Source organism: Hemiscyllium ocellatum, chromosome 45 (assembly GCF_020745735.1).
Source record: "Hemiscyllium ocellatum isolate sHemOce1 chromosome 45, sHemOce1.pat.X.cur, whole genome shotgun sequence".
Taxonomy (NCBI): domain Eukaryota; kingdom Metazoa; phylum Chordata; class Chondrichthyes; order Orectolobiformes; family Hemiscylliidae; genus Hemiscyllium; species Hemiscyllium ocellatum.
In genome coordinates this window covers 3930668-3951013 of record NC_083445.1, presented here as the reverse complement: position 1 = coordinate 3951013, position 20346 = coordinate 3930668, and the positions used below count along the sequence as shown (strand labels likewise).

Here is a 20346-nt window from a genome sequence, read left to right as displayed (position 1 = left end):
ATAAGACTGCTTCATAAACCAGCCAACCAAACTAATCAATTGTGAATAGGCTGCTGAATCACAAAACAGCAGGACGTCCTCTGAAAGTATGACTTAGAGGCCGGGGCAAACTTTTCAGACCCTCGAGCGTGCTCCACCATTAAATAAAACTGAGGCTGATCAGACTGTGACCTCAACTCCACGAAGTCACTGGTCCCAGTCCCCCTCAGCTCACCAACTCAATTTAAAATTGCTCACTCTCAGTTGCTGACCAAGGTGGGGACGTGACACCAGGTGAGGGCAGGTCATTGTCACCAAGTCTAACAGCCTACTGTCCCGGTTAAAGAATCGCTTTTAAAGGGTGTGAGTCAGACCCTAAAACTCTGGCGTCCGACATGGGGATAAAGGGACGGGATGAATAAAAATATCTGCTATTTTGACAATTGTTTTGCTTCCCTCAAATCTCAACCAATTACACCTTTTATAGTAACTTCATGTTTAAACCCATGAGCCAAACTACAGAAAATATTATTGTGAAGGCAAACTAAATGATTTTTTACATATGCTACAATGCATTCAAATGATGCAAAGATAAAACACTCATTACTTGCTAGACCCTACACCGTGACATAAACTATCCCACATCTGGGCTGTTTACTCTGATTGGCAGTTTACACAAAGTAAACGGAACTCACTCCCAAACTGGTGCATATCAATTGGATACCAGATAGTATTGGAGGATGGTTGCTGCTTGTGGATTCATTGTCTAGGAAACAGCAGAGAAACCTGGCAAACAGAAGAGAGAGTGGGCATTCAGCCCATCAATACTGCTTCATCATCTGACGTGACCATAACTGTTCCTTTATCTTAATGCCATACTCCCACTCTCAACACCTTTGACCTGTAGAAATTTTTTTCTTTCTCAAATTTAAGTCAGTGACTTGCCCTCCACAGGTTTCCGTGACACTGGCCCACTATGGGGAAGTAACGCAATTGATAGAGCTGGAGCCATCTCCAAGAAAAACTACATCTGCAGTCAAACAAACTGTCCAGGCAACAAGACCATAGCATCGAAGGAGAAGCTAGTGAGATACAGAAAGGTGAAATATGGTAAAAACAATGACTGCAGATGCTGGAAACCAGATTCTGGATCAGTGGTGCTGGAAGAGCATAGCAGTTCAGGCAGCATCCAACGAGCTGATGAAGCTCATTCCTGATGAAGGGCTTTTGCCCGAAACGTCGATTTCGCTGCTCGTTGGATGCTGCCTGAACTGCTGTGCTCTTCCAACACCACTGATCCGGAAGGAGAAATATGTTGATAGGGTGAGCAGATACTTGAGAGAGTCAGGAACGTTAGCACAGACCTCGCTGTCTTAAAATACTACACAAGTGAGAGACAATGAATTATTTTAAATGCCTATTTTATTACAAATACCTTTGTACACAGTTTCAACTCTCTCCATTGTCACATTTTTAATAAGAAAGTATTATGATGTAGTTATGAAACAATAACAGAAATATCCCTGCTGGAGTCACACACTCCTCCTAGCAATTATTTCCTCATCTTTAAACATCACCCCTTGCCCCAGTTAAAAAAAAACAGTACCTTAAAGCATAAACACAGAAATGCATGTTCATTTACTTCTTTTGAAGAATTGGTTTCTGGATTCTGTACCACAAACAAGATAACTGACAGCAGCCAGAAAGGAACAGAATTCATTGTATAAAGCACCTTTGAGATCTGTCCACATTGTCTGCAAAAGTTCTTCTTTCGTAACCTTATCAAAACTTATTTCTGGAATTGCAATCCTCAAGTTGTGATGCCCCATGTGTATGAACTGGAAAGGGAATCAGCCTGGAAACATGCCAATCTCTGACTGTTAAGTCAAATCCAATCATTCATGAACTGGTACAGGGCAGCTGGTGCTGGGAATACTCACAGGACTGGACATAGACACAACATCTTCCATTCAACACCATCCAGGACAGAAGGAATCTATCTCTACACTCAATATGCACTCCCTCTACGACTGGTACTTGAGGCTGTGATATGTACCATCTGTAGGGGTGTAACTGAAGCAACTTGCTAAGATTATATTGACTGCATCTCACCACCTCCCCAGTGACTATTGACAATAAAAGTAGCAATATACAGCAAAACACCAGCATGTCATATCCTGCTCAAAACATACTCCCATCTTGACTGGGATATCCATTTCATTATTGAAAATGATCAAAATTTAAAATAACTGTCAAAAATTCAAAATTTTTTTTTTAAAAAATGGACTGAGCCTCCGTGACACTTTCAATCATGGTACAACCTTTGCTTCTGATCCATTCTAATAACAGAAGATCGCTCCTTTTAGAATGGACTGACAGATGGCACTTCTGACAGTGCAGCACTGTCACTGGCAGTGTCAGCCTGGATTGAGAGTTCAGGTCTCTGGACTGGGACTTGAATCCACAGTGGTCTGATTGAGAACGGTAATACACAATGCCTGCAAGGAAAAGGGGTTCCAGTGCATCTCCTTCAAGGGGAGTCAGACTGCAGGAATTATTTTGCATGAGCTGCTGTGAGTTACTGAAACTCCAACCTATTGGGCAGACCTGCTGAAAGCCCAGGGAATCCCTCATCACCTCCGTTCCTTAGCTGAAAGATTACTCTCCCCACTAATGCCACAATGCTTTAGCATTCATACATCTGACCTGACCACCGGTTCTGTCGGTCAGTGGGAGGAAGCGGAGTTTGCTGCTAACTGTTATTTATGAATAAGCTATGAAGCAGGTGGTTAGGTGTCGTTCCGATTCTAAAGTAACTACTTAGTGTCCACTATGAACAGTCTAATAAGTGCAAGCTAACCCATTCCAAAAGTTAAAAAAAAGGTATTTTACATTCCTCCCGCTCCACGTACGTGCGGCAGGTTCAGTCATATTGGATACAAACCAAAAGTTCCAAATAAAAAGCCCTCAGAGCAAGTAGGTTTGGTCACTTGGAGAACTCTACCCCAGCTCCAGGAAACTTGCTGCTGCTGCTGCCTCCCACCGTGAACATTCCAGTTGCTGACTGTCCCCGGCAACCCAAGTGGTTCACAGTTCAACATCCCATGGTCAACGGTCAGAGGGTGAATAATAAGATGAGCACTACGATCAGGATGATGAGGAGAACGACAATGACACACCATTGACGCCGAGCTACCAAAAGAGACACACACAGTCGCCGTCAGAGTCAGCCCAGAGGCACCATACAATTCAACATCATTTCATGATTCGGGAGGGTGAGCCTCATGCACTTACCTAACGCCTCAGACACGGTAAACCCCCCCACCCCCCCAACCGGGCAGGGAGAGGTATTTGGACAGCTGAACAGAAGTTCAGACAAGGAGGTAAGTTTTAAGGATCATCTTAAAAGGAGGGGAGGGAGAGGTTTCGGGAGGGAACGCCAGTGTTTAGGCTGCCAGGGGTGGTATGATAGAAATCCAGGCCAAGTGAAATAGGTGTGACAACAGTAAGTGGGAGCAGCCTGCTTAAACAATGAGGAAACACCACAGCAGGAGCGAAGGGCCAAATGGCCACCCGGGTAGACTGGGGAGTGGAGGGGGAAAGTGTTGGGGGAGGAGGGAGGATGGTGTCGAGGGGCTGAGGCGTTGATGAAGGCGGTGGGGTTGTGCTCCTGGGAAACTTACCACTGGTCATGTGAGAAACTTTGGCCAGTTTCTTCAATGTGCTGTCGAGCCGGGAGTGGGTGTTGTCCAACTCGTGGGAAAATTCATCAAGCATCCTGGGAAAGGCAAGTCAAGCCAGGTTAGAGAGCAACAGGGGGCCCACTCCCTGGGACAGAGCGAACCTCTGACACAGACTACTGACTCATACAATATGATTAAACTGTGGAGAGTCCGGAGGAGATTTACCAGGATGTTGCTGGGAATGGAGAGACTGAGTTCTAGGGCAAGGCTGGGACTTTTTTCACTGGAGCGTAGGAGGTTGAAGGGTGACCTTTATAAAATCATGAGGGGTATAGATAAAGTGAATTAGAAGGGTCTTTTCCCCAGGGTAGTGGAGTTCAAAACTAGGCTGCATATTTTTAACAAGAGAGCAGAAAGAATTACAAAGACATGAGGGGCAACTTTTTTTGTTAAAACGCAGAGAGTGGTTTGTGTGGGGAATGAATTTTCAGAGGAAGTGATGACTGCAGTTACACTTACAGCATTTCAAAGACATTTAGTTCAGTACATGAATAGGAAAGGATTAGAGGTAAATGGGTCAGGAGCAGGCAGGTGGGACTAGTTTACTTTGGGATTATGTTCAGCAAGGAGCAGTTGGACTGAAGATTCTCTGCTGTATGACGCTATGACATTGATTCAGTAAGTCCCTTCCAGAGGGACAGGGACTAGTTCCTGCTGGGCCTGAGATCCAACAGGTGAGTACTGGACACGGCCAATCCTGGACTAGCTCTGACCATCCAGCAAGGGTGACATTCCAACCGGAACTCTATCAACAAACACATCGAGTTAGATCCCATTTACCATCCCTGAGAAAAAGAATAGGAAATAACCACCACAGGAAATGATATCACCAAGCCATAGAAACCCAAACATATAAATTGAAAGCAGGAATCATTAGCAGTGCTTCACCCAGAGGCCCACGGAAGATGTTACCCAGTGAGGTGACGAAATGTCTGGAAATGAACATTCCAGCTCAGCAAGCAAACCTACATCCTACATAACATGGTTTTGAGTGGGATGAGATGTGTATTTTTTGGGTTGGTTCATTAACGGTGTTTGTGGATGTCAATGTGGAGGGGGGTTGTACCTTCTCATGGGAGAGTCTAAAACGAGGGGTCACTGTTTAAAAATCAAGGGTCGCCCATTTAAATCAGAGATGGGGCAACATTTTTCCAACCCGCTCCCCCACCCACCACCCACCACCACCACCACCACCACCCTACCCCCTACCCCTCCCCCCTGCCACCCCAGATAGTTTAGAATCTTTGAAGCATTTTCCCCAAAAAAAGTTGGGGGGAACAGAGCACTTGAATATTTTGAATGTAGAGGTAGAGAGATTCCGGTTAAGCCAGGGAAGGGGGTGAAAGGTTAGCAAGAGTTGGTGGGAGATGACGTTACAGCTGTGATCTTTTGGAATAGTGTAGCAGCCTTGAGGAGTTTTTTTTTTCTGATTCGGTAGAAGAGATCCCTGAACATTGATCACAAGGTGCAGGCTGCTGGAGGCAGTAACAGGATCATAACCCGTCTCGGAGATAGTAAACAGCAGCTGCTTCACTGCAGCTCAATGACAAGGTAAATATTTTTGAGTGTGGCTCAGATCCCATTAATATCTCAATCTTGACACACCACACACACACACACACACACACACACACACACACGCACAAAGACTGCTCCTGCACAGCACAACTTCAAAAAGCAGGGGAGGGGGGAACGGGAAATGGCGTTTCAGTCTGTGCTGTGATTTCTAATCAACCCCACTTGGATATGCTGTGACACATCTCGGGGATGGGTGGGACTTGGAACCTGGATCTTCTAGCTCAGAGGTGGGAACACTACCAGCACGTCACAAGAGTCCTCACGTTAATGAGTGTAAACTGGAAACAAAAGCAGAAATTGCTGGAAAAGCTCAGTGGGGCTGGCAGAATCTGTGGAGAGAAATCAGAGTTAACGTTTCAGGTCCAGTGACCCTCAGAAACTGGGGTGTGGGATCACATCATTCTCCCTTTAGAAACTCCCTAAATGTAGCAGGGCTGGATTCCCTCCCGAATCATTTACCCCTTTCACCCTCTGCAGATTGTCAACATCTTCCATAACAGCCTACATCAAAATCCATCTGGTGAATCTCCCACCACAGAACATATATGAGCTCACCCCAAAAGCTAGTGCTTCCAATTAAACCTGTTGGACTATAACCTGGTGTTGTGTGATTTTTAACTTTGTCCACCCCAGTCCAACACTGGCTCCTCCACCTCAGAGCTTATCTCTGTGAGAGTCAAATGGGGAAATACTTTCTCCCTAGAGCGCTCACATCTTGCACCACTGTTCACAACTTCAATACTTTCCAAATGCTTTACAACCCAGAGAAGTTAACTTTGGAATTGGAGTCATCGTTTCTGTGTGAACCACAGTGGCAAATTCCCATGGAGGATCAGCGATAACCCGATCAAATAATCAGTTTCAGTGGCTCAGTCATGAGCTGGGTCACCATGAGGTCTATTGGAGGAGGGCAGTGGTCTGCCTGAAACATATCGGTCTTCCAGATAGGGGAGCTGACCCTGACCAGGTGTTGCAGACTGGCACATCCCAAGGTCCTGGACTACGTGCTGAGGGACGCAGTAACCTTGGGCAGCTGCTGCCCAGGCGGAGTGGGGAACGAGCACTGTCTGAGGTCTTTCTGCTGAAGGGAAATGGGGATCTAGTCAGTTATCAATTCCTCCCCGTTGTACATAAGTATCATCTTGAACAAAATAAATGTCTTGGGTTTGTCTGTTTCCCATACGTAAATCTGTACAGAATCAAACTGCTCTAGTGACCATTTTATGAATGAAGTATACTTTTGAAATAAAAAGGATGGAGGACCTTAGTCTAACTTGACACCCAGAGTGCAACATCTTCTTGCAGTGTCACAAAGTCACATGGCACAGATGAGGCCATTTGGCCCATTGAGTCTGCACCAGCCTATCTACTCTCATCCCATTTCCCAGCCCTTGGCCCACAGCCTTCAATATTACAACACTTCAAGTGCTCATCCAGATACTTTGTAAAGGTTGAGAGGTTTCCCACCTCAATTACCCTCCCAGACCCACCCCTCCCCACTGCCTTATAGGTGAGAAAGCTTTTCCTCAAATCCCCTCAAAACCTCCTGCCCTGACATAAACACGATGCCCGCCTGTTACTGACACCCCGACAAAGGGGAACAACTGCTTCCTATACACACTGTCCATGCTCTTCCGTATCGGTACACGTTAATCGGGTTCCCGCCCCTCTCGTCTGACAGCGCAGCATCCTCTTATACATCCCTCTGACAGCTCCCTCTGCACTGAAACCTTCCTGACGTATCCTCGGAGAGCAGGGCACCCCCTCAAGACCCACCCTTGGAGGGCAGGGCACCCCCCCGCCCACCCTCGGAGGGCAGGACACCCCCTCCCTGCCCACCCTCAGCAGACACGGCGCCCCCTCCCTACGCACTCTCAGCGGGCACAGCACCCCCTACCTATCTACCCTCAGCGGGCACACCTTTCCCATTCTCGGAGGGTGTGGCACCCCCTCCCGACTGATCCTCAGAGTGCAGTGCTCCCTCTGGAGATCACCGGAAGGGAGCTGGAAAGTGATCGGTTGTTTTTGGTCTGACTTTATTAAGGAATGGAATCGACTTACACTGCCTGTTCCTCCAACTCTTCGCCGATTTGTGTTGACATGCTCTTTAGGACCGCACTGCTTCCCAGGACCAGATCCAGTTGGTCATCTTGCTGTTCCATTATCAGCTGCACAGGCACCAGGGGGGAAGAGTTATATCAGCACACACCCTGCCCTCCAGAAACTAAAGGATTTCCTTGTGCTTCACACCAAAGCAACACTTAAAATCCCAATTTGTTGAATGTATTGCCTGTTCCTAATTATCCTTCAGAAAATCGTGAAGGCAAGATTAGATTACTTACAGTGCGGAAACAGGCCCTTCGGCCCAACAAGTCCACACCGACCCGCCGAAGCGCAACCCACCCATACCCCTACATTTACCCCTTACCTAACACTACGGGCAATTTAGCATGGCCAATTCACCTGACCCGCACACCTTTGGACTGTGGGAGGAAACCGGAGCAAACCCACGCAGACACGGGGAGAACGTGCAAACTCCACACAGTTAGTCGCCTGAGGCGGGAATTGAACCCGGGTCTCTGGCGCTGTGAGGCAGCAGTGCTAACCACTGTGCCACCGTGCTGCCCAAGGCAACTGAACCTCTACTGACCCTGGGTTGGAGGGAACCTGCAACACTGGGATTCAGGGATTTAGACCCAGTGACAGTGAAGGAATAGCAATATATTCCCAAGTCAGGATGGTGAGTGGGTCAGAGGGGGACTTGCAGGTCTGCTGTTCCCATGTATCTGTTGCCCCTGTCCTTCTAGATGGAAGTGCTCATGGTTTTAGAGGGTGGTCTCAGAACAGCCTTGGTGTATTTCTGCAGTGCATCTTGTACATGACCCACACTGCTGCTACTATAGCTCCACTGGACTGAGCTGCTAACAGTCACAGTCTTGGATTTAATACAAGGATGGGATGCTTCAGAATAACACAGTCCTGGGCTCAAAATCCAGCCCACACTACTGAGAGTGTCCCAGGGCTGACTAACCATCAGTGCAACCACACGGCCTCTGAAAACAAAACCACCGTTCCAGGGCCCAATGAAGCCTCCTCCTGCCCATCGGTTACATTCGAGGGAAAGGAAGGGGAAGGAGGAAACAGAAAAAGAATTCTCTGCAGCATGACATGGGCTGGGAAACCCCGGAACGGGATACGGTCGATAGTGACATGGGCTGGGAAATCCGGGATTGGGATACTGTCAGCAGTGACATGGGCTGGGAAATCCGGGATTGGGATACTGTCGGCAGTGACATGGGCTGGGAAACCCGGGTTTGGGATACTGTCAGCAGTGACATGGGTTGGGAAATCCGGGATTGGGATACTGTCAGCAGTAACATAGTGACATGGGCTGGGAAATCCGGAATTGGGATACTGTCAGCAGTGACATGGGCTGGGAAATCCGGGATTGGGATACTGTCGGCAGTAACACGCTCTAGCAGCGGAAAAGGATAAGTTGGACTCTCTTTACATTATCTTTATTTATGTTATTCTAAGTTAATGTACAATGCTCCTCTGTACAGGAACAGCACACAGTTTCCACTGTATTTTACACTGAATACACACGAAAATAAAGGATATTCTAAGAGGATTTTCTAAACGGAATGTGTTCAAAACAATATTGCTCACATACACCTCTCACAGGATGGCTGATAGCTCAGTTTCAACCTCAGTTAGTACACTACACACACTTACAACTCTCAATCTTGTCACCCCCTCCACCCCTAAGCCCCCTCCCCATCTCACTAACTCTTTCCAGCCCCTACACCCCCTCCCTATCTCTGTAACCTCCTCCAGCCCCTACATCCCTCCCTATCTCTGTAACCCCCTCCAGCCCCTACACTCCACACTATCTGTCACCACCTCCAGCCCCTACACCCCCTCCCTATCTATAATCTCCTCCAGCCCCCTTCATCCCCTCCCTATCTCTGTCCCCTCCTCCAACCCCTGCATCCCTCCCTATCTCTGTCATCTCCTCTAACCCCTCTCTCCTCTGGAGTCACTGTCTGGGATCGGGCTCCTTTTAGTCACTAGCTCCTATCTCTGCCTGTGACTCTATACCCCTGCTGGATAACATAAATCACTTTGGAATGTTTACTACACTTGAGCCAACGTAAATCAAAGTTGTTACCATCTCTGTCAGAGACCATGGAGCCCCTCACCTCCCTTCTCCACCAAGCACAGGTTTTTAATTTTCAATCCTCTCTCTAGTTGTTGGTGTTATCCTGCACTCAGTGACAGAGGAGTCAGACTCCTGCCTGAGCACTTACCTGCTGATGGGCCCTCTGCTCCTCAATGTACTGGGAGTTGACATTCTCCAGCTCCTGGTCCAGGCGCCTGTATCTGTCCATGGGCTTGTGCTGGTCCTCAATGCCCCCAAGCAGACTCTACAACAACAGCAAGCGTAGGTGAGTCCTTGCCTTGCCAAGTCTGTCACACCAAAGTGATGCTGCTAACCATCTGAGAGCTCAATGATTCAAGATAAAAAAAAACAGACTGGGGTGTGTGTTATCCTTCTCAAGGGCTCAGACAGTTCGTAGAGATGTACAGCACAGAAACAGACCCTTCAGTCCAACTCGTCAACGCCAGTCAGATATCCCAACCAATCCATGCCAGTCAGATATCCCAACCCATCCATGCCAGTCAGATATCCCAACCCAATCTCCAAGATCAAGGTCCAAGGAAGACCAGAGCTTTACCCTATGGTTTCCATACACTCTGAAAGCAGAGCCAATGACCAGAGAGAATATCTGGGAGGAAGCCACTCAGCCCTTGGAAGGACTATCCCATCGTCCTATAGTTTACCTCGAGAATTTTCTCCAGTTCCCTTTTGGAAGTGAGAGGGCGATGGGAACATCCCAATGATTCACTGCGCAAAAACATTTCTCTTCTCCCTCTGGATCTTTTGCCAATTATTTTAAATCCGTGTCCTCTGGTTAAAATCCCCCGCCCCAACAGAAGCTGTGTTTTTTCATTCACTCTATCGAATCCTTCATGATTTTGCACACCTCCACGAAATCTTTGAGAAAGGGAATAATCCTATTCTCACCCTCCACAGAACAGTTTAACAAAACATTCCCTTCCCGTGGTGTCACTGACACCGTTTCCAGTTATTTGCAAGTTGAATATTTTTAGTCAAAGTACAAAGGTTTTGCACTCCCAGAGGCAGCCGTGGTTCGGGCAGTGATGAGCAAGCGGAATAGCTGTGCTCACTGACTCTGTCAAACCCCAGCCCTCCAGCAGAATTCCTGTTCCTCTTCACTATCCAGATATTGGACAAAATGAACAAGGTTTTAGGCCTGGGTGTCTGCGTTGGTGATTCTAAACATCTTTATGGAGATCAGATGTAAAGTTTAAGAGCTGGACATTTTTCTTTACTTTCGGCTTTTATTTCTGCTGGGTTTTTTTTAAAGTTCTGGTTTTGCAACCAAGATGGCCCCAGAGAATGCTGACATTGTACACTTTTCACTATCCTCACCTATATTCCTACAGAATTAGATTTTATGGTCACATATACTCGTGTATTCCTATATTTATTTGCACATGACAATAAAATCTAATTCTGTTTCTCTGTGATGTGTAAAGACAGTGAAACATTTGACTGCACTCAGTATCTCAGCTCATGCAGGCAGATGTGATGTGGACGTATCGGTGCTCAACTGGGCTGGACAACGTCAGGTGTCACCAGGTTATAGTTCAACAAGTTTGTTTGGAATCACAAGCTTTTAGAGCATTGCTCCTTCATCAGGTGAAGTGTCTTCTACACCTGATGAAGGAGCAGCGCTCCAAAAAAATTGTGATTTCAAATAAACCCATTGGACTGTAACCTGGGCGTCGTGTGACATCTGACTTTGTCCACACTGACAGAGTAAGAGCAGAGGGTGCTGCAGAGCAGGAGACTCAAGACAGAGAAAGTGAAATTCAAACAGCCACCCACCTGTCGGTTCCTCCTTTCTCCAAACGCAACAGCAGCAGGACTTGTAATGTGATCTTTCATTTCCTAGAGAGGTGAGGAAAAGCTTGTTACAAACACTGAGCATCCCTAGCAATAATTCTAATTCAAGAGCCTTGCAGTTTATCGAGCAAGAGAGCTGGCAACAAGACTAGGTAGATTAGATTACTTACAGTGTGGAAACAGGCCCTTCGACCCACTGAAGCGCAACCCACCCTGACCCCTACATTTACCCCTTACCTAACACTACGGGCAATTTAGCATGGCCAATTCACCTGACCCACATATACTCGTGTATTCCTATATTTAATTACACATGACAATAAAATCTAATTCTATTTCTGTGTGATGTGCAAAGACACTGAAACATTTGACTGCACTCAATATGGGATGGGCGGCACGGTGGCACAGTGGTTAGCACTGCTGCCTCACAGCGCCGGAGACCCGGATTCAATTCCCGACTCAGGCGACAGACTGTGTGGAGTTTGCACGTTCTCCCCGTGTCTGCGTGGGTTTCCTCCGGGTGCTCTGGTTTCCTCCCACAGTCCAAAGATGTGTGGATCAGGTGAATTGGCCATGCTAAATTGCCCATAGTGTTAGGTAAGGGGTAAATGTAGGGGTATGGGTGGGTTGCGCTTCGGCGGGTCGGTGTGGACTTGTTGGGCCAAAGGGCCTGTTTCCACACTGTAAGTAATCTAAGACTGAAATAGTAAGTTCAATTCCTAATGGTTCATGCAGTGTAGGTTCAGGTGTAGCATGTATCCTACTTCCACATGTTGTTCCTATTGGTTTTGACTATGATCCTCAGCCCACTGTGACTGACTAACCTGACAACATTCACCATCTCGAGCTGAAAGGGGTGAGCTGCGTGAGAAACTAATCTATCGGGACAGGAGAGCATGAGACAACAGGACCACGACACTGCTCCCAAATCAAGCTTCAGCCTCATGGTAACACTATTAACTCACTGACTGAAAGGCACCAGATTATTATTGAAGGATAATCAGAGAAATACTGTGACTGATAAGTACTGTGTGTGTTCAGCAGTGCATGTCGCTACCTTCACAGTTTGTCTCATTCTGAGGACAAATGCTTTCCTCTCTTGCAGTTCTGCAGTCTCAATCTTGAACTTCCGAGGATTTGATTCCACAATGCGTTTGCGATAGTTAAGGAACAAGGATGCAATTAAAGGTTAGAGCAACAGTCAGGAAATCATGAGAAGGACAATTCACTCAGCGCAGAGTGAACATGGAAAATGCAAATCCAATTAAATTGCAATAAAATGGGATAAGATAAAACAAACCAAATACAAAAATGAATTTGGCACTATTTTAAAGCACAATTTAATAAAAATAAAACATCACTGAAATTCTGAAGTCTGGTCTTGCAGGGTTAAAAACCATTGGCAAAACAAAAATTTAAGATGAGACCAGGAGAATTTTGCTGCACAATTCAAGATTTATCAAGATCTGTAAAAACGGTAGAAGCTGATTCCATCAATACCTTTCAGACTGATTTGCTCCGATAGGCAAGGCTGGAGAAATCAGAAAGTTCCAGACAGAATGTGGGGATGTTGGACAAAATGAGAGTGCTTTTTGAAAGAGCCAGCACAGCACAATGGGCTGAACAGCCTCCTGTACTGATTCCATGAACCAACTCAGCACAGAACGGGCTAACACCTGGGAACGTTTCTGAGCAACAGGACATATCAGACCCACATTGGAGAGTGTTGTACTTATGTGAAACAGAACCTCCTGTTGCAGGAGGTACTTTTGACCCTTCAGAGTCACTTCAATCTCTCAGCCACACACATAACATGAAATGTATTCGACAATGACCCACATATGGAGAATTATAGAAACATACACGTGATCCTTTCAGCTTCTAGTTAGCCTGGGGTGTTCACTTTTAGACTGCTTCCCTGGTGTTAATTTTCAGAAATGTACTGCTTTTCTCTTGATCACCTCACACCCAACTTACTGAGCCAGCTCCTGCTCCCAGTTTATCCACTTCACAGAAACATTGACCCACAATCCCACACCCTGACCAGCAACAGTTGGCAGGATGTCTCCGTACCTCCCCTCACCTCAAACTCAAGGGGTAAGTGCTGCCTCAGTGGGGGATGGGTGAACACGGCATTGGGAGAGAGGGTGGTGTGGGGGTGGGGTGCGGAATTTCCCCACATTTTCCCAGGTGATAAAAATACCAACACGGCTCAGACAAACCAGAGCCTTGGCCCGTCGGTGTTCATTCTAACCTCAGCACGGGGTGAGACTCAGAAGGGGAGCAGGAGGGCATGGGGGGGGGGGGGGGGGGGGGGGGGGGGGGGGGGGGGGGGGCGGCATCAGAGAGGGGAGGGAGAAAGGGGAGTGGGGGAGGGGAGGGGGAGAAATGGAGGGGGAAAGGGAGGGAGTAGGGGAAAGGGGAGGGGAACAAGGGGAGGGAGGGGGTAGTTAGGGAAGGTGGGAGGTGTGCTGTGCTCCTGCCACTAAAGGATATTGATTGTCTCATCCAGATCCTCAAGGTCCCACTCAATACTGCGCAGGCTGTTCCGGAGCTCATTGGTCGTCCAGTCATATTCCTCTCTGCTGACGGCCTGGGTGTCCTGTAGTAACTCCCCCCATCGCTGGTACAGTCCGCGGGCTGTGTTCACCGCCTTCTGAACCTCTCTGCAATGAAAGAAAGACATCTCAGGAGCAGCTCATCTTGGGGCGGGGGAAGGTACCACCTTATACTTACACCAATCTGCACACAGCAAGATCCCACAAGCTGCAAGGTTCCTTAGTTGCCGATTGAGGGGGTAATGGGGAACACACCAGCTTTTCTTCCATAGTGCCAGGCAGACGGGACCTCTGTTTACAGACAGGACCACTCTCCTACCCCACCTTTCCACAGCACTGGGGCATCTCCTCAGAGCTGACCCTGGGATCAGATTCACACCCAGCCCCGGCTCTGCGATAGGCCTGGAACCCACGTCAATAGCAGCCAGCAGCAAGGGTTCAGTGGGAAGCTCCTTTCACAATCTTTACCCCTAACTCACCTCCCAACTCATTCTCTACACCCTCCTCTACACTTCCCCAGACACCCTCTCCCCTCAGCACCTCCCCTCCCATCACTTACTCCCTCTCTACTACCCTTGACTCACCCCCCCACTACAAACACTACCTCCTCCAAACCCACCCCAGTCTCGGGGAAGGGCTGGTGGGTGAACGAGGTACAGTCCCAGTCTGGTAACATGCAGACTGCAGAGATTCGGCACTAACAAAACCCAAACCCTTTTACGACCCTTCTCCTCAAAGGCCAGTAAAGGAGCAATGGGACAGTGTCCTGACTGGGACCCCCTCACAGTGAGGGGGGGGGACAGTGTCCTGACTGGGACCCCCCTCACATTAAAAGGGGTGGGGGTGAGGGACAGTGTCCTGACTGGGAACCCCCCCTCACTGTGAGGGAGGAGGGGAACAGTACCCTGAGATCCCCTCACAGTGAGGGGGGTGGGGGGCAGTGTCCTGACTGGGACCCCCTCACGATGAGGGAAAGGATTGCATTGCAATGCACTGACCATACTGGGTCATAACAGGTGGTATGGTGGTTAGCACTGCTGCCTCACAGTACCAGGGACCCGGGTGTGATTCCAGCCTCCGGTGACTGTCTGCGTGGCGGTTGCACATTCTCCCCGTGTCTGTGTGGGTTTCCTCCAGGGGTAAAAAATGAGGTCTGCAGATGCTGGAGATCACAGCTGCAAATGTGTTGCTGGTCAAAGCACAGCAGGCCAGGCAGCATCTCAGGAATAGAGAATTCGACGTTTCGAGCATAAGCCCTTCATCAGGAATAAAAGAGAGAGCCAAGCAGGCTAAGATAAAAGGTAGGCAGGAGGGACTAGGGGGAGGGGCGATGGAGGTGGGATAGGTGGAAGGAGGTCAAGGTGAGGGTGATAGGCCGGAGTGGGGTGGGGGCGGAGAGGTCAGGAAGAGGATTGCAGGTTAGGAGGGCGGTGCTGAGTTGAGGGAACCGACTGAGACAAGGTGGGGGGAGGGGAAATGAGGAAACTGGAGAAATCTGAGTTCATACCTTGTGGTTGGAGGGTTCCAGTTTCCTCTCACAATTACAAACATGTGCTGGTTAGGTGGACTGGCCGTGCTAAATTGCCCATAATGCCCAGTGATGTGTAGGTTAGGCGCATTCGTCAGGGGAAATGTAGAGTAATAGGGAATGGATCTGGGTGGGTTATTCTTCGGAGGGTCGGTATGGACTTGATGGGCCGAAGGGCATGTTTCACACTGTAGGGATTCTCTGATAACCATGAATCACACCCACAACTGGCTGGGAGGCAGAAAAACTCCTGGATTCTGAAGATTTTGGTCCCTGGGCCGGTCAAGGAGAGAGTCTTCTCAAGATACCATGAGATTCCACAGACAGAGCTACACTCCAGTGCTGACACAGGCAATGAGACCATTTGATTGAAATATTTATTACCATGAAGGCATTGATAAAGTAAATAAACGGAATCTGTTTGCAACTGTCACTGAACAAATTAAAACAATTTCCAAAAGAAGCAGAGACTGTGGGGAGCCCGAATTTACAGCACACTGCCCCATGGGATACAGGCTTCCCAAGGGAAATGGACACAATATTTCACATGTGGAGGGTGATGATCAGGACTGGGTTTTCCAGGGAGCCTGTGCAGACTCCAATGGGCCGAACGGTCCTCCCTCTGTGCTGCAATTTTCTGCTCCTTCTGAGGCGTTTTGGGATCCAGAGGACGCGGATCGTGAGAGAGAGAGACAGAAATCCAACTCCATCTGTTCCACCTCCTGGGGATTCCCCTGACAGCAGCACCCAATAGGAGAGTGGGACTTCCTCCAAATTCCTGTCCCCTCACAGGCTGAGGCTTGTCTCGCGTGTGGGGGAAGGTTGATCAATTCTGTTCCAGAACCCCACCCTGGGGAGGGGGTCGTTCAGTTTCCCCTCTGAACCTAGCGCCTGGCAGTACCCTGTCCTGCCCAGCCCAGCCCAGCCCAGCTTGTAGGGTCAGCTCCCGGGGAACGGGAGTGTGAACAGGAGGGAGTGAACACACTCAGAAAGTTTCTACAAAACTCAGCAGGAAAGAGAGGCGGCAGTAGCTAGTCCTAGCCAGCCCCTCTTCCTCCAGGGACTGAGAAACACAAGCTCCCAATGAGGCAAGGCTCCCGCACTCACCCTCTCACCAACACAAACGGGTCCTCCAGTGTCATCTTTGTCCCAGCTCCAGAACCATCCGGGGCTGCTCTCCCTCATCACATGATGAGGGACTCGACTTCAACACAAAACCAGATCAGCTGCAACAACACACATGGCGAAAAAAAAACCCCAATTCCCCAGCGAGGAACAGCTCCAGCCAGTGGTGCTGGTGGGTTGTAGCTGTAATCCCTGACTGCTTTGGAGAAGTACAGAAGTTACACTGAAGATACAGCGAGTGATGAAGAAGGTAAACTTGGTGAGAAGAAACCTAGGGACAAACTACAACAAGCAACTGCGGATGGTGGAAATCTGGAATAAACAACACTGGACCCAAAGTGTTAACCCTGCTCTCTCTCTCTCCCCCCACAGATGCTGCTAGACCTGCTGAGCTTCTCCAGCAATTCCTGATTTTTTCAGTATCTTTAGATTAGATTAGATTCCCTACAGCGTGGAAACAGGCCCTTCGGCCCAGCGAGTCCACACCGACCCTCCGAAGAGTAACCCACCCAGACCCATTTCCCCTCTGACTAATGCACCTAACACTATGGGCAATTTTACACGGCCAATTCACCCTGACCTGCACATCTGCGCACATAGTGGGCGGCACGGTGGCACAGTGGTTAGCACTGCTGCCTCACAGCGCCTAAGACCCGGGTTCAATTCCCAACTCAGGCGACTGACTGTGTGGAGTTTGCACGTTCTCCCCGTGTCTGCGTGGGTTTCCTCCGGGTGCTCCGGTTTCCTCCCACAGTCCAAAGATGTGCGGGTCAGGTGAATTGGCCATGCTAAATTGCCCGTAGTGTTAGGTAGGGGTAAATGTAGGGGTATGGGTGGGTTTCGCTTCGGCGGGTCGGTGTGGACTTGTTGGGCCGAAGGGCCTGTTTCCACACTGTAAGTCTAATCTAATCTAATCTTTGGACTGTGGGAGGAAACCGGAGCACCCGGAGGAAACCCACGCAGACACGGGGAGAACGTGCAAACTCCACACAGTCACCTGAGGCTGGAATCGAACCTGGGACCCTGGTGCTGTTCTTTGGTGTTTTGTTGGATGTGGAGAAACTCAGCAGGTCTTTGAAGATGGAAATAGAGTTAAAGTTGTGAATATAATGCCCCTTCTCCAGAACAAATAGCAGCTAGGAAAGGTAACCTGATCTTCAGGGAAGGGGAGAAACAGAAATGTTGTGCTGTCGTTAGACAGGATTCAGTGTGCAGATTTGTTCTACTAATAAATTCTCATTCATATATGAAAAACAGTTTCAATTCTGAGGAAAGGGCGCTGGACTCGAAACATTAACTCTGTGTTCTCTCCACAGATGGTGGCAGACCTGCTGAGTTTCTCCAGCAATTAGTGTTTGTTGTTGTGGTTCTGTTTGCCGAGCTGGGAATTTGTGTTCAGATGTTTCGTCCCCTGTCTAGGTGACATCCTCAGTGCTTGGGAGCCTCCTGTGAAGCGCTTCTGTGTTGTTTCCTCCCGCATTTATAGTGGTTTGTATCTGCCACTTCCGGTTGTCAGTTCCAGCTGTCCGCTGCACTGGCCGGTATATTGAGTACAGGTCGATGTGTTTGTTGATAGAATCTGTGGATGAGTGCCATGCCTCTAGGAATTCCCTGGCTATTCTCAGTTTGGTCCCAGTCAAACTCATGTTGCTTGTCATCCGTGTGTGTGGCTACTAAGGATAGCTGGTCGTGTCATTTCGTGGCTAGTTGATGTTCATGGATGCGAATCGTTAGTTGTCTTCCTGTTTGTCCTATGTAGTGTTTTGTGCAGTCCTTGCATGGGATTTTGTACACTGCATTGGATTTGCTCATGCTGGGTGTCGGGTCCTTTGTTCTGGTGAGTTGTTGTCTGAGAGTGGCTGTTGGTTTGTGTGCTGTTATGAGTCCTAGTGGTCACAGCAGTCTGGCTGTCAGTTCGGAAATGCTCTTGATATATGGTAACGTGGCTAGTTCTTTGGGTTGCGGCATGTCCTTGTTCCGTTGTCTTTCCCTTAGGCATCTGTTGATGAAATTACGCTGGTATCCGTTTTTGGTGAGTGTTCTTCTTCCTCTTTTTGCAGTTCTGGTGTACTGCAGTGTGTTGTGGCCCTTTTGAATAGTGTCCTGATGCAACTTCTTTTGTGTGTGTTGGGGTGGTTGCTTTCGTAGTTCAGGACTTGGTCTGTGTGTGTGGCTTTACTGTATACCTTTGTGGTGAATTCTCCGTTCGGTGTTCTCTGTACCATCACGTCTAGGAATGGGAGTTGGTTGTCCTTTTCTTCCGCTCTAGTGAATCAGATTCCTGTGAGTGTGGCGTTGATGATCCGGTGTGTGTTCTCTGTTTCTGTGTTTTTAATGATTACAAAGATGTCATCTACATATCTGACCCAGAGTTTGGGTTGTATTTGCAGTAAGAGGAAGGAGAACACCTCTACAATGTACTCCCCAAAAACGGATACCCCTGCAATTTCATCAACAGATGCCTAAGGGAAAGACAACGGAACAAGGACATGCCACAACCCATGCCACACTACCATACATCAAGAACATTTCTGAACTGACAGCCAGACTACTACGACCACTAGGACTCATAACAGCACACAAACCAACAGCCACTCTCAGACAACAACTCACCAGGACAAAAGACCCGATACCCAGCATGAGCAAAACCAATGTAGTGTACAAACTCCCATGCAAGGACTGCACAAAACACTACATAGGACAAACAGGAAGACAGCTAACGATCCGCATCCATGAACACCAACTGGCCACGAAACGACACGACCAGCTATCCTTAGTAGCCACACACGCGGATTACAAGCAACATGACAATGCTACTATTATAGGACAAGCTAAACAGAGAACAGCCAGGGAATTCCTAGAGGCGTGGCACTCATCCACAGATTCAATCAATAAGCATATCGACCTGGACCCAATATACTGGCCACTGCAGCGGACAGCTAGAACTGACAACAGAAGCGGCAGAGACAAGCCACTCCAAATGCTGGAGGAAATATCACAGAAGCACTTCACAGGAGGCTTCTAAGCACTGAGGATGTCACCTAGACAGGGGACAAAACGTCTGCAACACAAATTCCCAGCTCGGCGAACAGAACCACAACAACGACCACCCGAGCTACAAATCTTCTCACAAACTTTTGAATTAGTGTTTGTTTCAGAGTAGGTTGACTGCACTGATTCCAGGGGATTTCCTGTTCTGAGGGAAGGTGGAGGCATCTGAGTGAAGTATTTCAGACCCTAAGGGGACTTGGTTTAAAAGTAAGGGGCCATTCCATCTCAAGGCAGAGAGCAGGAGAATTGTTTTTGCAGAGGGCCATGGCTCTTTGGAACTCACTCCCCAGAACGTGGTGCAGACCAAGATATTAAATAATTTATGGCAGAGAAAGAGAACTTTTGCCAGCCTTATCAGTCAAGAATCTATGGAGGGTGGACAGGGCTGTGGAGTTCAGGGTATAGTCACAGTGGCCATGATCTTACTGAGTGGCCTGTCCCAGTTCCTTTTTTTGCATGTTCATATAATTTTAGCATTTATTTCCCAACCAACTGGTCACCTGATCATTCTCACACTGCTGTTTGTGGGAGCTGGCTGCGTGGGTTCCCTACACCACAACGGTGGCCCCCATTAAACAACCTCATTGGAGATCCAAGATGGCGGCGACTCAGCAAGTCTGAGTTTACAGAGTTCTTCCCAAAACCTGGGTAAAGTGAGTTACTCACCTCCACCACACTTACCAAACCACCCAAAAAAAATTTTCTAACCTTAATTAGCTGTTTACTATTATATTTAAGCAGTTTAATATTAAGTGGATAATGAGTAAACCAAAGGGACCCCGCAGCTCT

At 48.2% G+C, this 20346-nt stretch overlaps 1 protein-coding gene across 1 annotated transcript; it reads right to left on the bottom strand.

The window, feature by feature from the left end:
* Positions 1-1383: 1383 nt before the first annotated feature.
* On the bottom strand, positions 1384-16667 carry LOC132835790 (syntaxin-6-like). Its single transcript, XM_060854856.1, has 8 exons — positions 16489-16667; positions 13792-13961; positions 12353-12447; positions 11278-11340; positions 9611-9727; positions 7362-7468; positions 3663-3757; positions 1384-3171 (listed from the first exon to the last, which is right to left on the bottom strand). The coding sequence occupies exons 1-8, from the start codon at positions 16521-16523 to the stop codon at positions 3095-3097; spliced, it is 759 nt and encodes a 252-aa protein (XP_060710839.1). The 5' UTR covers positions 16524-16667; the 3' UTR covers positions 1384-3094.
* Positions 16668-20346: the final 3679 nt, after the last annotated feature.

What these genes read in the sequence shown, in the direction of transcription:
- LOC132835790 (XM_060854856.1), bottom strand. Translation starts at nt 16,523, where the DNA reads ATGACACTGGAGGACCCGTTTGTGTTGGTGAGAGG. An exon ending in GAATGAGACAAACTGTGAAG is followed by an intron (nt 11,341 to 12,352) that starts GTAGCGACATGC and finishes TCACCTCTCTAG; the next exon opens with GAAATGAAAGATCACATTAC. An exon ending in AGCAGAGGGCCCATCAGCAG is followed by an intron (nt 7,469 to 9,610) that starts GTAAGTGCTCAG and finishes GTGCCTGTGCAG; the next exon opens with CTGATAATGGAACAGCAAGA.